General features: G+C 35.6%; 3 protein-coding genes and 1 long non-coding RNA gene across 4 annotated transcripts; 2 read left to right on the top strand and 2 right to left on the bottom strand.

The window, feature by feature from the left end:
* The first annotated feature begins 6,827 nt into the window (after positions 1 to 6,827).
* LOC111910537 (lanC-like protein GCR2) lies at positions 6,828 to 8,730 on the top strand. Its single transcript, XM_023906371.3, has 6 exons — positions 6,828 to 7,124; positions 7,214 to 7,392; positions 7,467 to 7,578; positions 7,675 to 7,791; positions 7,864 to 8,175; positions 8,258 to 8,730. Exons 1-6 carry the CDS (start codon positions 6,963 to 6,965, stop codon positions 8,594 to 8,596), a joined length of 1,221 nt encoding a protein of 406 aa, XP_023762139.1. The 5' UTR covers positions 6,828 to 6,962; the 3' UTR covers positions 8,597 to 8,730.
* A 4,144-nt stretch (positions 8,731 to 12,874) lies between these two features.
* LOC111910536 (uncharacterized) lies at positions 12,875 to 14,875 on the bottom strand. The gene is made up of 2 exons (XR_008224215.1): positions 14,196 to 14,875; positions 12,875 to 14,097 (listed from the first exon to the last, which is right to left on the bottom strand). It is a non-coding gene; the product is annotated as an uncharacterized LOC111910536 (long non-coding RNA).
* A 2,342-nt stretch (positions 14,876 to 17,217) lies between these two features.
* On the top strand, positions 17,218 to 19,061 carry LOC111910534 (lanC-like protein GCR2). The gene is made up of 6 exons (XM_023906368.3): positions 17,218 to 17,484; positions 17,574 to 17,752; positions 17,841 to 17,958; positions 18,027 to 18,143; positions 18,212 to 18,523; positions 18,606 to 19,061. Exons 1-6 carry the CDS (start codon positions 17,323 to 17,325, stop codon positions 18,942 to 18,944), a joined length of 1,227 nt encoding a protein of 408 aa, XP_023762136.1. The 5' UTR covers positions 17,218 to 17,322; the 3' UTR covers positions 18,945 to 19,061.
* Positions 19,062 to 19,063: 2 nt separating this feature from the next.
* LOC111910535 (protochlorophyllide reductase, chloroplastic) lies at positions 19,064 to 20,685 on the bottom strand. Its single transcript, XM_023906369.3, has 4 exons — positions 20,528 to 20,685; positions 20,367 to 20,447; positions 19,394 to 20,281; positions 19,064 to 19,316 (listed from the first exon to the last, which is right to left on the bottom strand). Exons 1-4 carry the CDS (start codon positions 20,570 to 20,572, stop codon positions 19,161 to 19,163), a joined length of 1,170 nt encoding a protein of 389 aa, XP_023762137.1. The 5' UTR covers positions 20,573 to 20,685; the 3' UTR covers positions 19,064 to 19,160.
* Positions 20,686 to 20,983: the final 298 nt, after the last annotated feature.

Genomic DNA, 20,983 nt, shown 5'->3' with positions numbered 1-20,983 from the left:
CCATGATCGAAAAGTTTGATCATAAGAGAAAGGCAAAGTCTGAATTAGTTCCATGTGCTGTTCCAAAAGAGTCAATTTGCTTTTATTGCCAAGAGAAGGGGCATTGGAGATGAAGCTGCCCTATTTACCTAAGAGATCTAAGAGATAGGAGAGTCAAAATGTGTGGCTCTACTTTAGGTAAAATCCATTAACTAACTCTTTTAAGTTCCTATTATAGATTCTTAATACATAATGTGATAAGATTACAATTGATGTTTTGTAGGATCGAAGAAAAGAGAGGAAGCTTAAGGGAAGAAGTGAGCCGAATCTAATCGTGAAGAAATGGATTTCGATCGCATTACTTGAAGATTAGATTCTTGAGCTATTACTTGGAGTTAGAATAAGATTGCTAAGAAATATGTATTAGCATAGTTTTTCAATGAATTGCATTGTAAGGACAAATTTTTCCGCAATAAAATAAATTTTGATTTTATATTATTTATTTATCCTTGCAATGGCGTGTATGAAAAATTGATGTTTGAATGTTTTTATTATTAGCAGTAATGGATTTGATTCTTAATTATGTTATTTGTGGAAATGTCGAGAATTTACCAAATAGGGAGAGTTTCTCATTGCCCAAGTTTCAATTGGACAGAAACTTGGAATCATGCAACTTGGTTGCATGATGAATGAGAAATTTCATATTTGGAAATTAGACTAATTCGTTGACAAAGTGTCAAGTGAAGGACTAGGAGATCGAGTACACAAAGTTGTGTGTTGATCAAGTCCACCACAAAAGTAACAAAGATATTCGTCATGATTTACTAAAGGTTTAGTAAATATGATTATACTTATAACATTAAGTGTAGTTCTGAATTGATTGAAAGAGTTTAAATCAATAGCAGGACGAATAAGAACAATCAAGTAGGCAGAAAGATAAAAGTTTCTCTATTCTAAGAAGAAGGGAGAGTACCTTTTATTATGTTTTATGATAGGTCTTAATGATTAAGAACCATATCTCAATTGATCCTCTAAGTGAGTCTTAGTACAATTGTATGTCTGAGAAGAGGAATCAAGAGTTGAAGAAATGGTTAAATCAAGAAGTCAATCATACTTCGTTCCAAAACAAGTCTTAGAGTTAAGATTGTGACATTGTGTGACAAGTCTTAAGAAGGTTTATAACATTAATCAAATGTGGAATTTGAAAAAGGTTTTCTTATTCTTGCACATTTGAAATTGGAAAGTTGTGATGTCTTGGATAAGACAAACACCAACTAGGACCAATTTTGTGAAATGTTTTGTCTTGATAAGAACTGCACTAACTCTTGAATATTTGTTTTTGTCAAGAAATGTTTCATGACAAGAGAATCTTATATGTCAAGGAGTTAGTGGGAGTCTTAATGGTCTTGAAAAGTTTCAAGAACTAATCAAGAATAAACCTTACCGATCATCACTAGCACACGACTTGAGGTTTACAACCTATCGTGTTGACACTATCTTGTTTCTGTGCCGTTCCAATTGAGTTATTTATGCATGTGAGTTCTATGAGTTCTCATTTGAACGCATAAAATGCAAGCACCTTGATCAATGGAAAGTACATTGATAGGAAAGGGTCAGCTGCTTAATTACTTGGAAGACATGGTGGGCACTCGTGTTACCATAACGCAAGAAATCAAGATTGAGAAAATTTGGTCCATATGAGTTTGAATTTGTCGCAAACCTTGGTTTTGACATATTCGCATGGATAGGAACACATACACCATTAAAATCTAAGTGTCATAAGATTATCTCCTTCATGAAAATGACTGTGAGGAAATGCTTCCACTAAGAGAGATTTTAAGAAGATAGTGATTGTGAAAATTGTATTCTCAAATTCGATTATGGTTACGGTATCCCTTTCCATGATTCGAATTGTGAGATTTGACAATTGTCTGAATTGTTTAGACACACATATGAGCTATCTAAGGCAAAGGTGTATAAGTTTGAGGAGCTTAGATAAAGGATTATCAAAGCATTAAGTATTAGAAATATGAACTTAAGAAATTCAATAGGTATTGTTTTTTCTGGAAGTTAAGCTGTTTTTTGAATACATGTCAAAGCTAGTGGGAGCATAAGTGTTATGCTTATATGATAATAATCATCATGATAGTGGGAGCATAAATGTTGTGCTTGTGTGATTATTATGGCAAGTATTGCAAGTTAGCAACATTAATTATAGAAAAACAAGAGTTACACTTTGCAAAGTCGTAATGGTTGAATAGTTGTTTTGCTATAATTAAGGGAGAGAATATTATGCTTCATTTCAAATCTAAAGGCTTAGGTTGTGGAATGTTAATAAATTTAGTCAAGGATACGTAGTGCGTTCTCAAATTTCGATTATAATTATGGCATCCCTCTTCATAGTTCGAATTGTGAGAACGTGACACATAAAATATTATGGCAAAAGATTGATAAAGTATCGTATCTTTATGTAAGACATTATGCATCGTGTCCCATACGCTTCGGATATAGGATTGATTGCAAATGCTATAATATTTGACCATTCTAAAAATTTTCCAAATGTCTAGCGCATTTAGAGGGAAAAAGGACAAGAATCGGTTTTGACTAAGATAATTAAACAACTATCAAAGGACGATCCAAAGCTCGCTGAGGATTGGTCGTTTGTGAGTAGTTGGAAGTATGGTATTGGATGGACCATATCGACATTATTATGAATAGATAAGATTCTATTAAGAATAAGTTGTCATATGGCAAATATGGAAATGTTTCCATATTAGGAGTTGGATATTGAGAGTCTATGTCTAGATTAGAAAATTTTATGCAAAAGGATGTTCAAAGGAATGTACTTTGAGTGAGAGACATCATGTCTATGGAGTTGTATTGTAACAATCTCAAATAGAGGACTTTGTAATTTCATTGGCAATAGTCATTGTGATTTTTGTGCTATGACGTTACGAAAGGATCATTGCATAAAATGTTAGAATCTAGCATATTCTATAAGTAGCAAGAATTTGATATTCTTACACTTGTGAAAGGGATTGGGAGTTGTGAAATGAGTATGATTGGAAATGTGTTCATTTGATCTATTTCACAAAGTAAGGACCGTAGGTAAACATTGTGTGCATGCTAAGAGCATGGGAAAAGTGTAGTAATAATTCAAGTAAGAAGTTGATTACCCAAAACAACAAATAATGAGTAATCAATATGGTGATTAAATAAAATGTTTTATTTATACCCAGAGTTTGGGGCCATATGGGATTAGTATTATTCTTGTGTTTCACTTTGCATGTTTTGACTTCCTGAATAGTTAATTATTTCAGAATAATCAAATTATTCGAATAGACCACAGTCGTTCATATGTTGGAAGTAGGTATGAATAAAGACTGTCGTGAATTGGTGTGTGGATTGTCTAAAGTGTATTAGACATAAGCAAATGTTTGCTGCGACGTTCATGAGTGCTTATGAATACGATTTAAGCATTGGATTAAACCCACGCTCACTTGGATCACTTCATGAATTGTATCGCGAATGATTGGTGAGACGATAACATCTTATATTCTTGAAACCGAGATGTGTGAGTTGTATCTTTCGAGTCGGTTGCACATTGATAATATGTAAATGCACCATTAACTTGGTGTTATAAAATATATTGTTGTGTGTGATTCGGTAAGTGAGTGCAAGCAAGCATTGAATCAAAGTTTATCCGTTCCTTTTATCCAAAGTAGGATAAAAACGATATCTTTGAGCCCCTCGATGATTTAGGGATGGCACATAAGCGCTTGGCCAAGCCGAGACTAATTTGATGTGATCAATTGTAGTCTGTTGTCGGTCGTCATAAATCGGAAGTCAGGAAACAGTATAGAGAGAATGATTCGAATTCATGTCTCACGTCTATACGATATCTAGAATGGAGGAATATATGATCCCTTATCTAAAGGACACACGTTTCTGATAAGATCAGAGTTGACAGCAGCTTTTGGAAGCTACGATTGCAGATCAGGATCTGAAGTCATATGCAGAATAGTTATTAGACTTATCCAAGTGGGAGACTGTTGGATTAGTGTCTAAGTCCATAACTATTTGGTATGTACTTGACCCGATGGTGCATAGTCCTTTTGGGTTGCCTTCACCAAAGCAACTTGATAGGATGAATTATGGAGAGAAAGGATTAATTATGATTTATTAATATATTATGAGAATAATATATTAAAGGAGAAATCATATTGTTTAATTAATATTAGTCAAAAATTAATTGATAATTAATTTTGTGGCTAAAAGAGATTAATTAAACTTAAGGGACTGGAACTGTAATTATACGATAATTGCATTTGGGCTATGGATCACCTTAGAATAATAGGTTGGACGAATTCTATGGGGAAACCCATTAGAAATCGTCCAAGGGATATTTAAAAGGGTCCATGGGCTGCTTAGGGCTTAAGCAGTTAGATTAGGGTTTCCTAGTTGAAAACTCTAATAGCCTACATGTATATATAGTACCCTTAAGCCCCAAAAACGTGGCTAAGAGTTCCACTAGGGTTTCTGGACGTTTTGGGCAGCCTCCTCTCTCCTTATTCTTCATTCTCTTGATCTTGGTGTTTGTGAGCCATTAGAGGAGTGACAATTGTGACTCTAAGCTTTCTAAAGTCATTACAAGGAGGAATTGAGATTGTTATTGCTACATAACAATCAAAGGTAATTCTCTAAACCCTAATTTCAGTTTATAATATGTTAGATCTAAGATTGTAAGTCTTAGATACATTGCATGTACAATAGAGAAACCTAGATCCAAGCATTAGGGTTTGCATGAGCACATAGGATGTTCTTATGGCTTAAACCCATCATAGTCATCATTTGAGCATCAAGATGGCACTCTATCAAGCCTTATATGGACAAAAGTGTCGTACGCCGTCTTGTTGGCTTGAAGCCGGAGAAAAGAAGTTTATGGGCCCCAAGATAGTCCATCAAACTGCTGAAAAGTTGAAAAGTAATTAGGGAAAAGACGTTAGTAGCTCAGGATCGTCAAAAGAGTTATGCTGACAAGAAGAGACGATCGATGACATTCGAAGTTGGAGATTCGATTTTGCTTAAAGTCTCACCATGGAAGGGACTTATAAGATTTGGGAAATGAGGAAAGTTGAGTCCAAGGTTTATTGGACAGTTCAAAGTTCTTCAGAGGATTGGGAACCAAGCTTACAAGCTAGAACTACTAGAAGAACTAGATGGTATCCATGACACATTCCATGTGTGTTATTTGAGGAAGTTCATGGGAGAAGTTCCCGACATAATTCAAATTTCAGAGTTAAGGATGAATGAGAATAAGAGGCTAATTGAAGAGCACGAGGCAATTGTTGACCGTAAGATGAAGAAGTTGCGACCCAAGATGGTTGACTTAGTGCTTGTGCGATGGAAACATTCGAATGGGTCGAACCTCATATGGGAAACGGAGAGTGACATGATAAGTCGCTATCCGCATTTGTTTGCTGATGCATGATTCCGGGACGGAATCATCCTAAGGGCGAGAGAATTGTAACGCCCGTGTTTCAGGGCTAAGCACTAATTATGTTGTAATAGTCTAGGTCAACCATTTTAACCCATTTTAAAGTAATAAATATGAATTACTTGAATATTATGTGAATTATGTGCTTATTACTTGTTTATAATAATATAATAAATAAAGGATAAAAATAAACGTCAAAAATAAAATGTTAGATAAATCCGATATCTACGAAGGAAGTTGTAGTGGTCATGACAAGGATTCCGGACATACAAAGAACGCCGAAATCCGAGTTATAACGAAGAAGTTGTGACTTGTCGAAGATTCGCGGCAGAACCGGCACGACACTGCGTGATGTAAATAGTGAATTTATGATAGATGACTTTTTAGCCCTAGCAATCTAAACGAAAGTCATAGTGTTCGTTAAACCGAGGGCATACATAAAAAGAATGCCCAAAATCTGACTTCGTATGAGGAAGTTATGATTTTTCTAAGTTTCGGATCAACAGTGCACAGTCCGAAATTCAAATATACGATCGAGCGGTTTTTAGCTGACACAACCTAAACGAGAATCGAAGATCTCGTTAATAGTAGCGCAACGGTAAAAAGACAGACGAAAACGGACATCGGATAAAGAAGTTATGAGTTTTTAACAGATTAATCTTGTCCCGGTTTGTTAAAGAATATAAATTTAAAATCGGTCGAGAATTAGCTGACAATGTCTAAACGAAAGTTGTAGAGTACGGTCCCGCCTACGCATGAATATAAGGAGCGTCGGAAACGGAGCTCGTACACAAAAGATATGAATTTTTGAAGTTGGAGTGAGAAATCACGAAGACTGTGCGAGGGGGTACGCCCAGCACACCTTCGGACGCCTAGCGTTCGCACTACGCCCCGCGTACGGAGCTCGGAACACCCAACGTACTTCTGTCTTCTGCGGTCCGAGATGAGCCACGCACCACCAACGAAATCTCGCCACGTGTTGTACGAACCAAGCAGTACGCCCTGCGTAGAGCTTCGATACGCCCAACGTACCTGCGAGGCCCCACCTATAAAAGACATATGAGGGCAGCCGGCCTTCTCACTCATTTCCACTTTCTCTCTCTCTCTCTCTCTCTCTCTCTCTCCCTAAACCCCCTAAAGCCTAGGAAACCCTTAGCCCCGAAGGAAGCCCCAGAAAGTCCGAAGGCTCCAAGAAAAAAATAGTTTTTCGGTTCGAAACTCTGCCCGTGTAGATTATTGAATTCCTTTTTACAAAACACGTAAATCAAGAAGCAATTTAGCTGTTTCCTTTTTCCGACACACATATTATATCAATAAGCAATTCAAATGCATTTTCTTTTTCCCAAAAAAAAAATCATTTAGAACATAAATCAATAAGCAATTTAGCTCGAAAGCATTTTCCCTAAACCTTCTGGCTTCTACGGTTCTACCTTAGCCTCCAAGAATCTGATCACATCTTCCAAAGTCCAAACGAACACAACCCAAAATGGCTGATCGTTTCTATCCAAATGAAATGCCGGAATTCATCAAAGAAGAAGAACCACCGCCACCTGAAACCACCACAAATCCCCTGACAAAGACTCTATCTCTTCCCTACAACCTATTCTCCGATCAACTCAAACGAGCAGCCTTCGACCTCAAAGACACTGTATTTTCTACTTCTTTATTCCCTTAATTTCTGTTTTCTCCCTTTCTTCCTTGTGTTGATTTTTGATTTACACATGTTCCCAATTATAGATTGTGTTGGAAACTTGGGGAAACACCGGGAAACGTTTAAAGGATTACACACTGTACACAGGTGCCTTAGGCACAGCTTTCATGGTTTTCAAAGCTTACAAAGTTACCCACACCAAAAAAGATCTTGATTTATGTAAAGACATTCTTAAAGCTTGCGATTCCGCCTCTGTTGGCTCTAGGTTTACATTATTCTCTGTTTCCATATCTGTTTTTGAGCAAGACGATTGTTATTAATAGTTTATTGCGATCGCAGCCGTGTGACATTCATCTGTGGTCAGGCCGGTGTATCTGCTCTTGGTGTCGTCGTGGCCAAACAAAGCAACGATGATCACTTGTTTAATCACTATTTGACAAGATTTAAAGAGGTAGTAGTTATTCATTTGATGATGTAATTAAACATGACGTGTGCTCTTATTGTGTTCATGGGGCCAATTGGATTTTGATTTTATTTTTCATTACAGATTAAGCTTCCTAAAGATCTTCCAAATGAACTATTATATGGTAGAGCAGGTTACTTATGGGCATGTTTGTTCATTAACAAGAATCTTGGTGAAAACATTATATCCTCCACCCACATGGTAAAGCTTTGTGATTGTCTGTCATCTTTACATTCTTTTTGCAAAAAGAATTGATTTTTATTATGTTTGCAGAGAGAAATCAAAGATGAAATTATCAAGGCTGGTAGAAATATGTCTACTAGTGAATGTCCATTAATGTATGAGTGGTATGGAAAAAGGTATTGGGGAGCTGCTCATGGGTTAGCAGGGATAATGAATGTCTTAATGGACATGGAGTTGACTGAAGATGAATTGAAAGATGTTAAGGGTACACTTATTTACATGATTAACAACCGTTTTTCTAGTGGAAACTATCGATCAAGTGAAAGTAGTAATTCAGACCACTTAATTCATTGGTGCCATGGTGCTCCTGGGATGGTTCTTACACTCACCAAAGCAGCCACAGTATGTATTCAACCATTGATATTTGATAAACTTAAACTTAAAAAATCTTCTAAAACACTCAAGTTTGTTAAAATCTTAATAGGTTTTTGGAAGTGATGAGTTTTTAAAGGCAGCAATTGATGCGGGAGAGGTGGTATGGAAACGCGGTTTACTTAAAAAAGTTGGAATCTGTCATGGAATCAGTGGCAATGCGTACGTTTTTCTTTCCCTTTATCGCTTAACAGGTGACATCAAGTTCTTATACAGAGCCAAAGCTTTTGCCACCTTCCTCTATCATAAAAGTCAAACCCTTATAACTCAAGGGTCAATGCATGGAGGTGATCGACCCTTTTCACTATTTGAAGGCATTGGAGGTACAGCTTATCTTTTTCTAGACATGGTAGATCCATCCATGGCTAGGTTCCCTGCCTATGAGATATAAATAGTCTTTTTCTCCATCAAGTCACGTATGTATGTGTAAATGTAAAGTAGCCGAATGACTGAATAAAGTGATGTATACATTACAAGTTGGGTGGTGTCTTAACTCTTAATATATGACAGGTTTTATTTGCTTGATGTATTAAAGCAATCTTGTGCATTTTACGTTAAAAAGAAACATTAGGTCAATAAGTGTTGAATCCATAAAGCTTATTAATCAAAGAAAAACAACCTGTAAGTGGCTTGTGGTTTTTATTGTTGAATATCATTAAAACCATTTCCTATGCTCACAGTTTGGTGAATATTTTGTATCTTTGGATTCCGGTCACGCCTTCTAATTATGTGTCTTTCCCACGGTCAGACGATTGATTCTGTAAAATTGAAAGATTTTATTAATGTCTTTGAAACATCAGTAATGAGTTATTGAAGGAGGATGCGGTCCGAGTATGTATAATATATTTGTTGAAGAAGGGGTTTAACGGCCGGTTACCTCGTCAAAACGTGAAGGATGAGTATTTCAATTTGGTGTCCAACTTTGATGATTTCAACCTGTATCATGTCGTTAAATTATAAATATTATTAGTAATGTTATTTACAGAATTAATTGTGCATTTTTTTGGTGTCGCGGATATCTGTGGAGGAAAATAATTTGGTATCAATTGTAATTTCAGCTAGAGATGAGCTTTATAAGCTTATTCATTCCATCAAAGAAAAAGAAACACAACCTCAAAAATTGACATACAACCTAGCGGATTTTTATATGTTTTTAATGTCAAATACATGATTATTGATTTAATGTTTTATGTTTGCTAATATGCTAGAGACGATATTCAATAAGCTTATTCATCCCGTCAAAAAAAAAACAAAACAAAAAAAAAAAGAAAAACAAAACAAAACCTAAAAAACTGACATATTTAAAAATATTTTTAAGGTAAAATACATGATTATTATTTATCAATTTAATGTTTTATGTTTGCTAATATGTTTAATACATGATTATTTAAGATATGGATTTTCTGGAGTTTTTCATTCAGCTATTTGTTTGCTACCCGACAAACGAATGTAATCCATTTGGTTGTTGGATGGTTCAAGATTAGGATTTTAAAGAAGCATCAATATGAAAACTTCATTGACGTTCAAAAGGTATGCTTATATTTATAAAATTTTCATTTTCACCCCTATGTATAATGAAGTTAACAATTGATCTATAATTATGTTAGGGGGGAATAAACTTATAGAGAAGTTGCAGTCGAAAAAAGATGAGAGTCTTGCGGTCTAGTGGTCTTTTAGCTTCGTATGGATTGAATACGATACTTTACTTACTTCATATGTTCATAGGGCACCGCCTCTCACGTCATCACATCGCAAAGTCATCTAATTATGAGCCTCCACAAAAATAGGCACGATGAGATGATAGAATATGTTTATATGCATCCAACCCCCCACCACCACCACCACAAAGTGTACCTTATATAAGGACAAAATAATATAATGGACTTACAAAGGAGCTTTAAGAATTTCAGAGGGAGTTGATAGCACATGGTATACATATTTTACAACTCAAAGTTGTGGTACATCCTAATAATAAGGTTGTCACAAAGACTGTTGGTATCTCACATAGGTTGGAGGTACATTCTTATTTAACTCCCTTACATTCTTATTTAACTTTATGGTACATTCTTATTGCATTGTTGATAATTTAATTACATGAAACTATTAAATGATTTTAGGGTAACAAGGTTACCCCTGTACAACCATTTAGCATATAGGATCGTGATACTTTATAAGATGATGACTTTTAGACTCATGACTATGAGGTTCGTCAACAATTACATATGTATTTTTTACACGTTCGTGTATTATTAAAAACTTAACTAAATATAATATTTTCTTTTTGCAGTTTGACGGAGTGGAGCAGAAGTCTACTATATAGATAGACAATATACTTACGCCTTCATTTGTATACTCGTTGGAGATAAAAGAGATTTCCTAGGCAAATTACAAAATGCTACTGCTGGCTCTTAGTCGTACCCATCCAGCAACACATACATCTATATGGTTGAGGTCCCCATGGATACATATGAAAAAGAAAGACGTTGCACGCCAACACCCACCAACGTGGGACAATTGTATAGCTGATAGCATTCACACTCTATATGAAAAAAGGGATGCTTCACTACTGTTTGTTCACCAGTTTCTCACTTATATAACAACGATGGAGTTTTAGATGCATATTTATAGGGACATTGACTCGGGCCGGTTGGAATGTGATGTAAGTTACATACACATGTGATCATTACACACTAATCAATCAATTAGGTACTTACTTTATTTTACATGTGTTGATTGACAACACATCATATGATCTGGATTTCGTTGATGATAAGGATGAGATGATGTTTGGTGGATATTTGTATCGACGACTTTCAACACAAATATAGAGGAGTGGTGTAACATAGTTGATGGATCCATTTACCTGACCTGGTTTGAGTGTGATACAATATACTTGTATTTCAATTACATTATCTAAGTAATAATCACTTATAAGAAAATGTTATTTGATAATTAGTTAATTCTAACATTTGTTTTGCAAGTTTACATCCCTATCAATATATCGCAGGCCCACTGGTTTTTGGGAGTTTTAGATTTCCAGACTCTCACATCAACTATATAAAATAGTTAATGGGAAGGTGGCTATTTTTCAGCAGATGCATCGTGGTTTAAATCTATGGGAACCCGTATCAACAAATGTCTAATGGGTATCAACTATTATGATACCAAACTCAATGATATAATCCCCCTTGAGAGTTTCAAAATCACCATTACGAAGGATGCAAACGTACAACCGTCTAATGATAAAGAGGATTATGGGGGTCCTCAGTTGGTTCAAAGAAATGTTGTTCGCTGACAAATCTGTGATAGAGGGTTCAACCACCACCTATGATTTATGGAAATTGTATTGGGTACGAAGAAAAAGTAAGGGTCCATTTGCATATTGTATTATTATTTAAAACATATATGAGTTTATCTAATTATTATTTTTTGTAATAAATTAACTGACCTGACAAAAGGAAGGTCAATTCTTACACCGAATGATGTTTTGGTTTTTAGATGAGTTAGAGGGAACACACTTGTGTGGATCTTACATAAGTATCCCCTCTCGTGGGCTTGAGGGTTGGGAGTTTTAATGCGGTACATGCTGCTTTAAAAGCTATCACATGCAAAGTCACAAAACATGAGAAATCGCGCTTGGAAAACCAACACGTGTTTATACCATTTGCGTTTGATATGTTTGGTTTCTTCGTAGGGGCGTAGCTAAGCATTCACAAGGTAGGTCCTATGACCTACCTTTTTTTTCAATACAACAAATATATATAGAAAAAAGTTAGGACCTAGCTTATTTTTGCTAAAAGACCTATATTTTCATATTTTTTTCATTTTCATTTAAATAAGGAACCACGTTGTTTTTTGTTATAGATTTGTCATTGTTTCCTTGCACCGGACACGATGAAACTTCTTAATATAATACAACGGATTATACATAACAATGTTATATCCCCTAGATCTATAGATGTAGTCTTCAAAAAATTTGATTTTATCATACAAAAAAGTTTAGCTGCGGGATCTTGTTTCCGTTTTTTTTCTCACTAAACTATTTGTATTGTGATAACTAATTTATGTGAAATGAAATCTTGATGATATATAACTTACTTTTTGCAACAGGTTAAAGAGTATTAAGAATTTATTTTTTTAAATACTAGTAAACTATAATTAAACACAAAAATAAAAACATTAAAAATGACCAATCTTTAATTTAATTTTAAACTAGGGGGAATGCCCTTGCTTCGCTATGGTTCGGGGAAAGTCGGGAATTGGATGTCCTGTATACGGCGTGGTCATAGTCATTTCCAACATATCCATAAACCTTAAATTTATAAGAAAGTACGTATGTGTAATTCGCCCATTTATACAACCATAGTTACAATTATAAATTATTTTATTAGTTTGGTGCATCATTTAAAAACATCAGAAATTGATATAACCTTAATATCATAAATTCATGGAATCGGGACAAAAAAATATAACTAAATTTAGAGACAACCAAATTTATTTAGCTTAATAAATTATTCATAATTTATTAAGCTAAATAAATTTGGTGGTGTCTAATGCAAACACAAAATATGCAATTTGCTCTACCATTTATTTAAAAAGATAAGTTAAAGACCAATTAAATAATTAATTTGAAAATACGTTGGTATAAATATAAAATCCCCCATTAATGGACATTTTAATGAATCTTTGTAAATATAATAAAAGTACATTGATATAAATGGCTAAAAAGCCCATACATGGTCATTTTTATTAATTTAATGAGATTTGCTACAAATTATAAAATAGACACAAATGAAAGTGCATTGCCATAAATGGAAAAAACAGTCCCTACTCATCTCTATCAAAAAAAAGTCAAGGAAAAAACGATCGGAATACCTTGGGATGATCGACCATGAAGGCAGATATTATCGTAATTGTAGAAAAACAAACAAAATCGATCCCAATGAAGTAGATTTCCACGCTTTTGCACACAAATAATAAGCGAGTGAAGCATAATCGATCCATATGACATAGAAAAAAGTACGAAAAATAAAGTGAAAATGAAAAAAAAAAAAAAAAAAACCCTGCTTCCTTAACCTTTAATGATGCAATCGATGTAGCTTTGGTTGAATTTAACATTTGAAGGTCTGCAAAACAGTTTCCACAGCCAAAAATCTTTGTTAAAATGTAAGAATATTCCAATAGATCTTGAAATAAGAAGTTACACATATAACATTTAAAGCCAAGTCTCTAACTTAGAAATAAGCAAATCAAAAATAATATGAATATTATGAATCAAACCGAGTAATCTCCACCACCTTTCTAACAATTTATCAAAGCAACCAAATCAGTAATCAAGAAATTGTATAGAACAATAGCATGTGGCCAACACCATATAAAGAAAGTATTAAGATTTAACATAACTGGTGGCATTATAAATACCTCTTCCCTGTTGATCTTTTCTGCGAATGCAACAAAGGACAAAAATGCCCTTAATTTAATGGTTGAATGTGCTCCTGTTGCTTGAAGATTAATATTTTTATGGTGTTTTCTTTGGCAAATTATGCTTATTTTAAGAAAATAATATATGGAATAAAGGTATATAAATAATTTTACACTTACCCTTTGATGATTCTTATTTTGATCTTACCAAAAAAGGTGTAAATTTTTTCCAGCTCAACTAAATTTTGATCTTGCCAAAAGGGGTGTACTTAACAATTATTTTTCAATTACATGATTTTATTTCAACATATTTCATTATCGATTATCGATGATATGATGTAAATGTTATCTCAATCTTCTTCGATTCAGCTTGTAAGTCTGCTTTCTTGCTGTTCTTTGATTTCTCGCTTTCTTCCCATGGTCTAATTAGAATGTCTTTCTTCTCTGTTGAAACTCTAGCAATAACAACATCTGAAGAAGTAATCGATTAATTAATCTATTTAAACTTTTGAAAATCAAAACCAAAATTGGAATCACTTAATGTGTTATCTTTATTTTATTTGAATTACCTCTGTGGACTGAACCCTCTTCTGATTTATCCTCGATAGGTTGTGGCAAATCAACAAACAGTTAGAGTGCAATATTTGTTAATGAACACAATGAGTGAAGGAATTCGTCATCTGAGGTAAAAGCTTTGTTTTCACCACAAATTACGTAACCGCAAGGATAAAAGGCCGTAATTCATGATTTTCTTACTTACATCCGGTGGTCGGAATACTTAGAGGGTGGTTGGATGGTGTTGCTGAGGATGTGTGGTTTCTTCTTTGATTTTCCTTTCGATTTTATCTGGGCTAGGGATGAAAAGGACGTCGATGGTGGTGGTGAGGCTGGCTTCTCGGTGAAGACGATGGTGGAGGAAATATGCGATGCGTAAACCTTTTCATGAAAGCCGGAAAAACATATAGGCAGAAGATGTAATGGCGATGGGGTACGTTTAGGATTTGTCGATCGGAAGAAAGATAGAGAAGCGGTGGAGTTTCTCGAAACCACCAAAATTGGGAGGAGAAAACACGTATCTTTAAAAGGCGGTGACCTTGGTTTAAGAACTAACCCATGAACAACACTTGTGGTCAGTAGGTGGTGGTATGTTAAGGAGATAAGAGCCAGCATCAATTTAAAAAAAAGAAAGGTTTTGGTCCAATAGGAGCAAAGAACTGTTTCTTAAAGCAACTCTAACCATAAATCATTAAATTGGTGATTTGTTAACACTAAAATGGTGTTTGCATTCCAACCAATCACTAAAGTTGTGAATTTTAGAGGCCAAGTAGTTTGACCTTTATATTTGGTGTGTGAAGTTATCCCAAACACTAAAATTGTGTTTTTTAAAGGGAAAATTTCATATATATCCTTGCAAATACTGATAATTACGTATATATATCCTTTCAAAGTTTATAATTACTTATATATCCTTCTTAACCTACTAAACTCTCATTTATATCCAATCATATAATTTAATAAGATATAAATCAATTTCATATCAAAAAATATATTAAAAAATTAAAAATACATATAAAGTACCAAAATACCCTTTTGCAAATAAAAGATTAAATTAAAATCATGATTAATGGTGATTAATCTTGGCAACGTGAATCTCCATATCACGTGATTCTCCTTTAACATACTCGACATCGTGATACATCCTAATCATACGTCAACTGAAGTTTGGGTCTTATTCATCGCATTTGCTTCATCAGGTCTTCCTGCTCATGTCTTCTTCACTATTCAAGTTCGTTTTTCTCATCACAGGTTTATATCTATTACTGATTTAAGCAATTTTGGTTGTATCTTTGATTAGATTTTGGAATTTATTAATTGTAATCTCGTTTTTTCTTCTCCTGAAAAAGAAAATCTTGACTTGACTGAAGAACAGTCGAACAGTTGGTGCGTAAAACAAATTTGCAGGAAAAACTTGGTCAATCATGTGAAGATAAGGACACTAAGATGTACAAAATATGCACCATCATAAATCCATAGTATGTACTAAAATAGAAGCTGAATACCATGAAACAAGATACAAGCACACTTCAACAAGTTGAAAGTTAAAACTACACAACACCAAAGCCAACTATTCGACTGTTTATTACATTTGAATAGTAATTGATGAGTTAAAACCTGTGATATTATGCTAGAATAGGGCGAAAGAGAAGTCTGATCTTTGGTTGATCAGCTGAAACTTTAATAATGCTTTTCTTGTATTTTTATAATTGGATTTCCATCTTGTACATACTTATACAGCCAAAAATTATACAATAAACTTCAAAATAAAATAATAGTAAAAAGATAAAATAAAAGAAAATGAAATTTAGCCAGAAGGATTTTGACTATGAGGGAAAACCTCTACAGGTACAGTGCACAACAAACATGTACTTTTCGTTTACAACTTACAATTTCAAAAACCCAAAATTGAATCAAATTAGGGTATGAACTCGAGGGCTGAAGCAAAAATTGTGTTCCCTTGGTTACCAGTGTTAGCTGGAGTGGTTTGTCGAGACTCAAGGGCTGCTACTCCGAGCATTCTACGATCGAATGTGCTGCTTTTGAACAGGGGGATGGTGAAGTAGCTAGGACAGAATGGTGGGGAGTGGTCGGCACACTTTTTTTTTGAAGTTGCAGAGCATGAAGGGCAATGTTGTGGCTTACCTATGGTGGTAGTCGGTAGAGCGCTAAGAGGGAAGAAGGAGGAGGAAGACCAGAAAAAGCGAGATGGAGATTGAACTTGGTTTTGTCGGTGGTTCTCAATGAATGGCTTACGGCTGAGGATCAATTGAGATTTGCAAGGGTATTTTGGTAAACTTACATGTATTTTTGATTTTTAAATACATTTTTTGATATTAAATCGATTTATATCTTATTAAATTATAAGATTGGATATAAATGAGAGTTTAGTAGTCTAAGAAGGATATAGGGATGAGCATATGGACCGGGGAACCGGCCGGAACCGGTACCGGAACCCGATGGAACCGGTCGGGCCGGGACCGGGACGTTATTTTTGTGGATTTTTGGAACCGGGAACCGGTAGGAACCGGAACCGGTAGAACCGGCAAAAACCGGAACCGTATGATGCTATTTTTCAAGGAACGGTTCCAACATTTGAAGACACGACAAGAATCGGTAGGAACCGGGAACCGGTAGAACCGAAACCGGTAGAACCGTCGGGCCGGTTCGGTTCTTGATTTTGGCCGAAGCCGGTTCCCCGGTCCGGTCCGGTTCGGGCCGGTTCTGGCCGGTTCGGTCCTTTTGCTCATCCCTAGAAGGATATATAAGTAATTATAAACTTTGAAAGGATATATACGTAATTATCAGTGTTTGCAAGGATATATATGAAAATTTTCCTTTTTTAAAGGTTGATTAGAACGAAAACACCACTTTATTGGTCTTTATAATTGTATGGCCCACAAGAAGAAGCCAGAGAAATATATGCATCTTATTCATAGTTTTAAAAAAAATCATTTTATTAAAAAAAACAAAAACTGATTATTTTTTTTAAAAGACAATCATTGTATCAGTTGGATTATTCGATTCCCTTTTTCCAAAACACATAAATCTATAAGGAATTTAGCTCGAAAGCATTTTCCCTAAATAAACCTTTGTGGCTTCTACTTTAGCCTCCAAGAATCAGAGCAAAGTCAACCCAAAATGGCGGATCGTTTCTATCCAAATGAAATGCCGGAATTCATCAAAGAAGAAGAACCACCGCCACCTGAAACCACTGCAAATCCCCTAACAAAGACTCTATCTCTTCCCTACAACCTGTTTTCCGATCAACTCAAACGAGCAGCCTTCGACCTCAAACAAACTGTATTTTCTACTTCTTTATTCCCTTAATTTCTGTATTCTCCCTTTCTTCCTTGTGTTGATTTTTGATTTACACATGTTCCCAATTATAGATTGTGTCGGAGACTTGGGGAAACACCGGGAAACGTTTAACCGATTACACGCTGTACACTGGTGCGCTAGGCACAGCTTCGATCGTTTTCAAAGCTTACAAAGTTACCCACAACAAGAAAGATCTTGATTTATGTAGAGATATTCTTAAAGCTTGCGATTCTGCCTCTTTTGGGTTTAGGTTAACCTTCTTCTCTGTTTCCATATCTGTCTTTGAGCAAGACGATTGTTATTAAACCGGTGATATAAAATTGGGTAGTTTTTTGCAGTCGCAGCCCTGTGACATTCATCTGTGGTCAGGCCGGTGTATCTGCTCTTGGTGTCGTCGTGGCCAAACAAAGCAACGATGATCAATTGTTTAATCACTATTTGACAAGATTTAAAAAGGTAGTAGTTTTTCATGTGATGATCTTGTTTTGTTTATTTGGCCAATTGGATTTTGTTTTTGGTTACAGATAAAGCTTCCTAAAGATCTCCCAAATGAACTATTTTTTGGTAGAACAGGTTACTTATGGGCATGTCTGTTCATTAACAAGAATCTTGGTGAAAACATTATATCCTCCACCCACATGGTATAGCTTTGTGATTGTCATCTTTACATTCTTTTTACAAAAAAATTTGATTTTTATTACGTTTGCAGAGAGAAATCAAAGATGAAATTATCAAGGCTGGTAGAAATATGTCTACTAGTGAATGTCCATTAATGTATGAGTGGTATGGAAAAAGGTATTGGGGAGCTGCTCATGGGTTAGCAGGGATAATGAATGTCTTAATGGACATGGAGTTGACTGAAGATGAATTGAAAGATGTTAAGGGTACACTTATTTATATGATTAACAACCGTTTTTCTAATGGAAACTATCGATCAAGTGAAGGTAGTACTTCAGATCACTTCATTGATTGGTGCCTTGGTGCTACTGGGATGGCTCTTACCCTCACCAAAGCAGCCACAGTATGTATTCAACCATTGATATTTGATAAACTTAAACTTAAAACATCTTCTAAAACACTCAAGTTTGTTAAAATCTTAATAGGTTTTTGGAAGTGATGAGTTTTTAAAGGCAGCAATTGATGCGGGAGAGGTGGTATGGAAACGCGGTTTGCTTAAAAAAGTTGGAATCTGTCATGGAATCAGTGGCAATGCGTACGTTTTTCTTTCACTTTATCGCTTAACAGGCGACATCAAGTTCTTATACAGAGCCAAGGCTTTTGCCACCTTCCTCTATCATAAAAGTCAAACCCTTATAACTCAAGGGTCAATGCATGGAGGTGATCGACCTTTTTCACTATTCGAAGGCATCGGAGGTGCAGCTTATCTTTTTCTAGACATGGTAGATCCATCCATGGCTAGGTTCCCTGCCTATGAGATATAAATACTCTTTTTCTCCATTAAGTCATGTATGTGTAAATGTAAAGTGGCTGAATGACTGTATACATTACAAGTTGGGTGGTATCTTAATATATGACAGGTTAAGTGTTGAATCCATAAAGCTTATTAATCAGAAGAAAACAGCCTCTAAATGGCTAGTGATTTTATTACTGGATATCATTCAAACCATTTCCTATTCTTGCTCACATTTTAACCAAAGTTAAGCTAACCCAACTAGTTTCTCACTAATCTCCCATACTTTACGTGCTTTGGTGACATCACTAGCTTCTTCTGACAACTGATTCTCAAATGAAGCCGAGTTGTTATTCCAACTCCAGTAAACACCCGATTTTGTCAAACTTGGATCACTCACAACCTAAATCATGAACAGATTGGTTAAAAATTAAATCGTTTATTATAAGTTGGAATAGATTGGAAATTTGGAATATTCACCTGAGCAAGTCTCTTTCCGGATTCATCCTCGGAAACATACCCTTTGGTGATGTACTTTTGGAAGGGAGGGAATAGGAGTCTGAACAACGGAATATGCTCCCGGAATAAACCCGTTGTGGCAATACAACCGGGATACAAAGAAGCGAATGTGATTCCGGTTTCTTCATGGAATCGGCGATGGAATTCCTGCATCATCAGCATGTTACAGACCTTACTGTCTTTATACGCTTTTGCTCCATCAAAATCAGCACCATCGATCATGGCAGAACTATTAAGCCCGTTTAGACCACCTGCTAAACCCCTCATGTCTCCTAAGTTAGCCTTTGGGGGGACATTTCCAGCTAAAGTGTTGGTGTTACCCGTGATTGAACCAACAATTATGAGTCTTTTTGAAGGGTAATCTGATTGTTTCATTTCGTCGAGCAGTAGGCGTGCAAGAAGGAAGTGACCAAGGTGATTTGTTCCAACACTTAGCTCGAAACCATCTGCTGTGTAAGTGGGTTCTTTTGCAGTTGGTAAGTAAACAGCTGCATTACAGACTAACACATCCAGAGGTTGACCTGATTGTTTGAAGTTTGCTACAAATTGTTTGACACTATCTAATGATGCGAGGTCTAGATGCATGACTGTGTAGTTTTCTTTTGGCATTCCAGATGATTTTGCAGCTCTTTCTGCTTTTAGAAAGTCTCTGCAAGCCATTATCACGTGCCATTTTCCAGTTTCCGCTAGAGATTTTGCTGTGGCTAGACCTAGACCTGAGGAAGCTCCGGTGATGACGACTGTACCTTTTCTTAGGGTTTTCTTGCCCTCGGTTGATGCCTGGTTGACTGATGGAGTTGTGGTGGCTACAGCTTTTGTTTTGAGTGCTCCCCTTTGGGTGAATTCCTTCTGTAGCAACAATTCCAATTCTTGAGTAAGTCTAGAGTTTGAATTTGAATGGGAATTTTTTGAAAGAAAAGATTTGTTTTCGTACCCTGTTCTTTGATGATGTGAAGTCGACTTTAAGATGAGTTGACAGTGGTACTCCAAATAGGGTGGAGTCTTTCAAAGAAGCCTGCAAATGTACTGCATTGTGAGTAACAAGTAACAGCAGCATTTATTAAAGACTGTAAACAGTTAGGAAGGCAAGCAAACCTCCTTGTGGACAGCGAAAGAAGATGTAGTAGCCTGGAGTGCCATTGGAGATATCTGTAAATATCTAATTAAGATTGTTGAAGATAGATCATATTGGTGTGGGGGTATTTATATTTATATATAGGATATACAACACGGAGAGACACTTGTGATTTATTGTGCAAAAAATGGATTGTTTTGTTTATTAATTATTATTATGAGGTGGTGGATAAGAAAATTGATCAGGAAAGTTGGTGGGTTCCACTTTAATATAAAGTAACCAATGAGAGAGTAGATCGTAGATTTCTAGCAGATAAGTGAGGTGGGCCTGAAGGTGCTCTGCCCGAAGCACATTTCTACTTCCAAACAGTTATGGGCTTTGGAATGGGATTATGGGAGTATAGCAGAATAGGATTTTAATGTATGAGCGGCTGGGGGCATATTCGCAATTTGCGGTCCGACCGGGTCTTTAACGTT

The sequence above is a fragment of the Lactuca sativa genome, chromosome 5 (assembly GCF_002870075.4).
Source record: "Lactuca sativa cultivar Salinas chromosome 5, Lsat_Salinas_v11, whole genome shotgun sequence".
NCBI classification, from domain to species: Eukaryota; Viridiplantae; Streptophyta; class Magnoliopsida; order Asterales; family Asteraceae; genus Lactuca; species Lactuca sativa.
The sequence above is the reverse complement of the archived record's forward strand: the minus strand, read 5'-3'. Positions and strand labels throughout refer to the sequence as shown.

What these genes read in the sequence shown, in the direction of transcription:
- LOC111910537 (XM_023906371.3), top strand. Translation starts at nt 6,963, where the DNA reads ATGGCTGATCGTTTCTATCCAAATGAAATGCCGGAATTCATCAAAGAA. An exon ending in CCTTCGACCTCAAAGACACT is followed by an intron (nt 7,125 to 7,213) that starts GTATTTTCTACT and finishes TCCCAATTATAG; the next exon opens with ATTGTGTTGGAAACTTGGGG. An exon ending in CACTCACCAAAGCAGCCACA is followed by an intron (nt 8,176 to 8,257) that starts GTATGTATTCAA and finishes AAATCTTAATAG; the next exon opens with GTTTTTGGAAGTGATGAGTT.
- LOC111910534 (XM_023906368.3), top strand. Translation starts at nt 17,323, where the DNA reads ATGGCGGATCGTTTCTATCCAAATGAAATGCCGGAATTCATCAAAGAA. An exon ending in TCTGCCTCTTTTGGGTTTAG is followed by an intron (nt 17,753 to 17,840) that starts GTTAACCTTCTT and finishes AGTTTTTTGCAG; the next exon opens with TCGCAGCCCTGTGACATTCA. An exon ending in CCCTCACCAAAGCAGCCACA is followed by an intron (nt 18,524 to 18,605) that starts GTATGTATTCAA and finishes AAATCTTAATAG; the next exon opens with GTTTTTGGAAGTGATGAGTT.
- LOC111910535 (XM_023906369.3), bottom strand. Translation starts at nt 20,572, where the DNA reads ATGGCACTCCAGGCTACTACATCTTCTTTCGCTGTCCACAAGGAG. An exon ending in TCACATCATCAAAGAACAGG is followed by an intron (nt 20,282 to 20,366) that starts GTACGAAAACAA and finishes TTGTTGCTACAG; the next exon opens with AAGGAATTCACCCAAAGGGG. An exon ending in CCGGAAAGAGACTTGCTCAG is followed by an intron (nt 19,317 to 19,393) that starts GTGAATATTCCA and finishes TTCATGATTTAG; the next exon opens with GTTGTGAGTGATCCAAGTTT.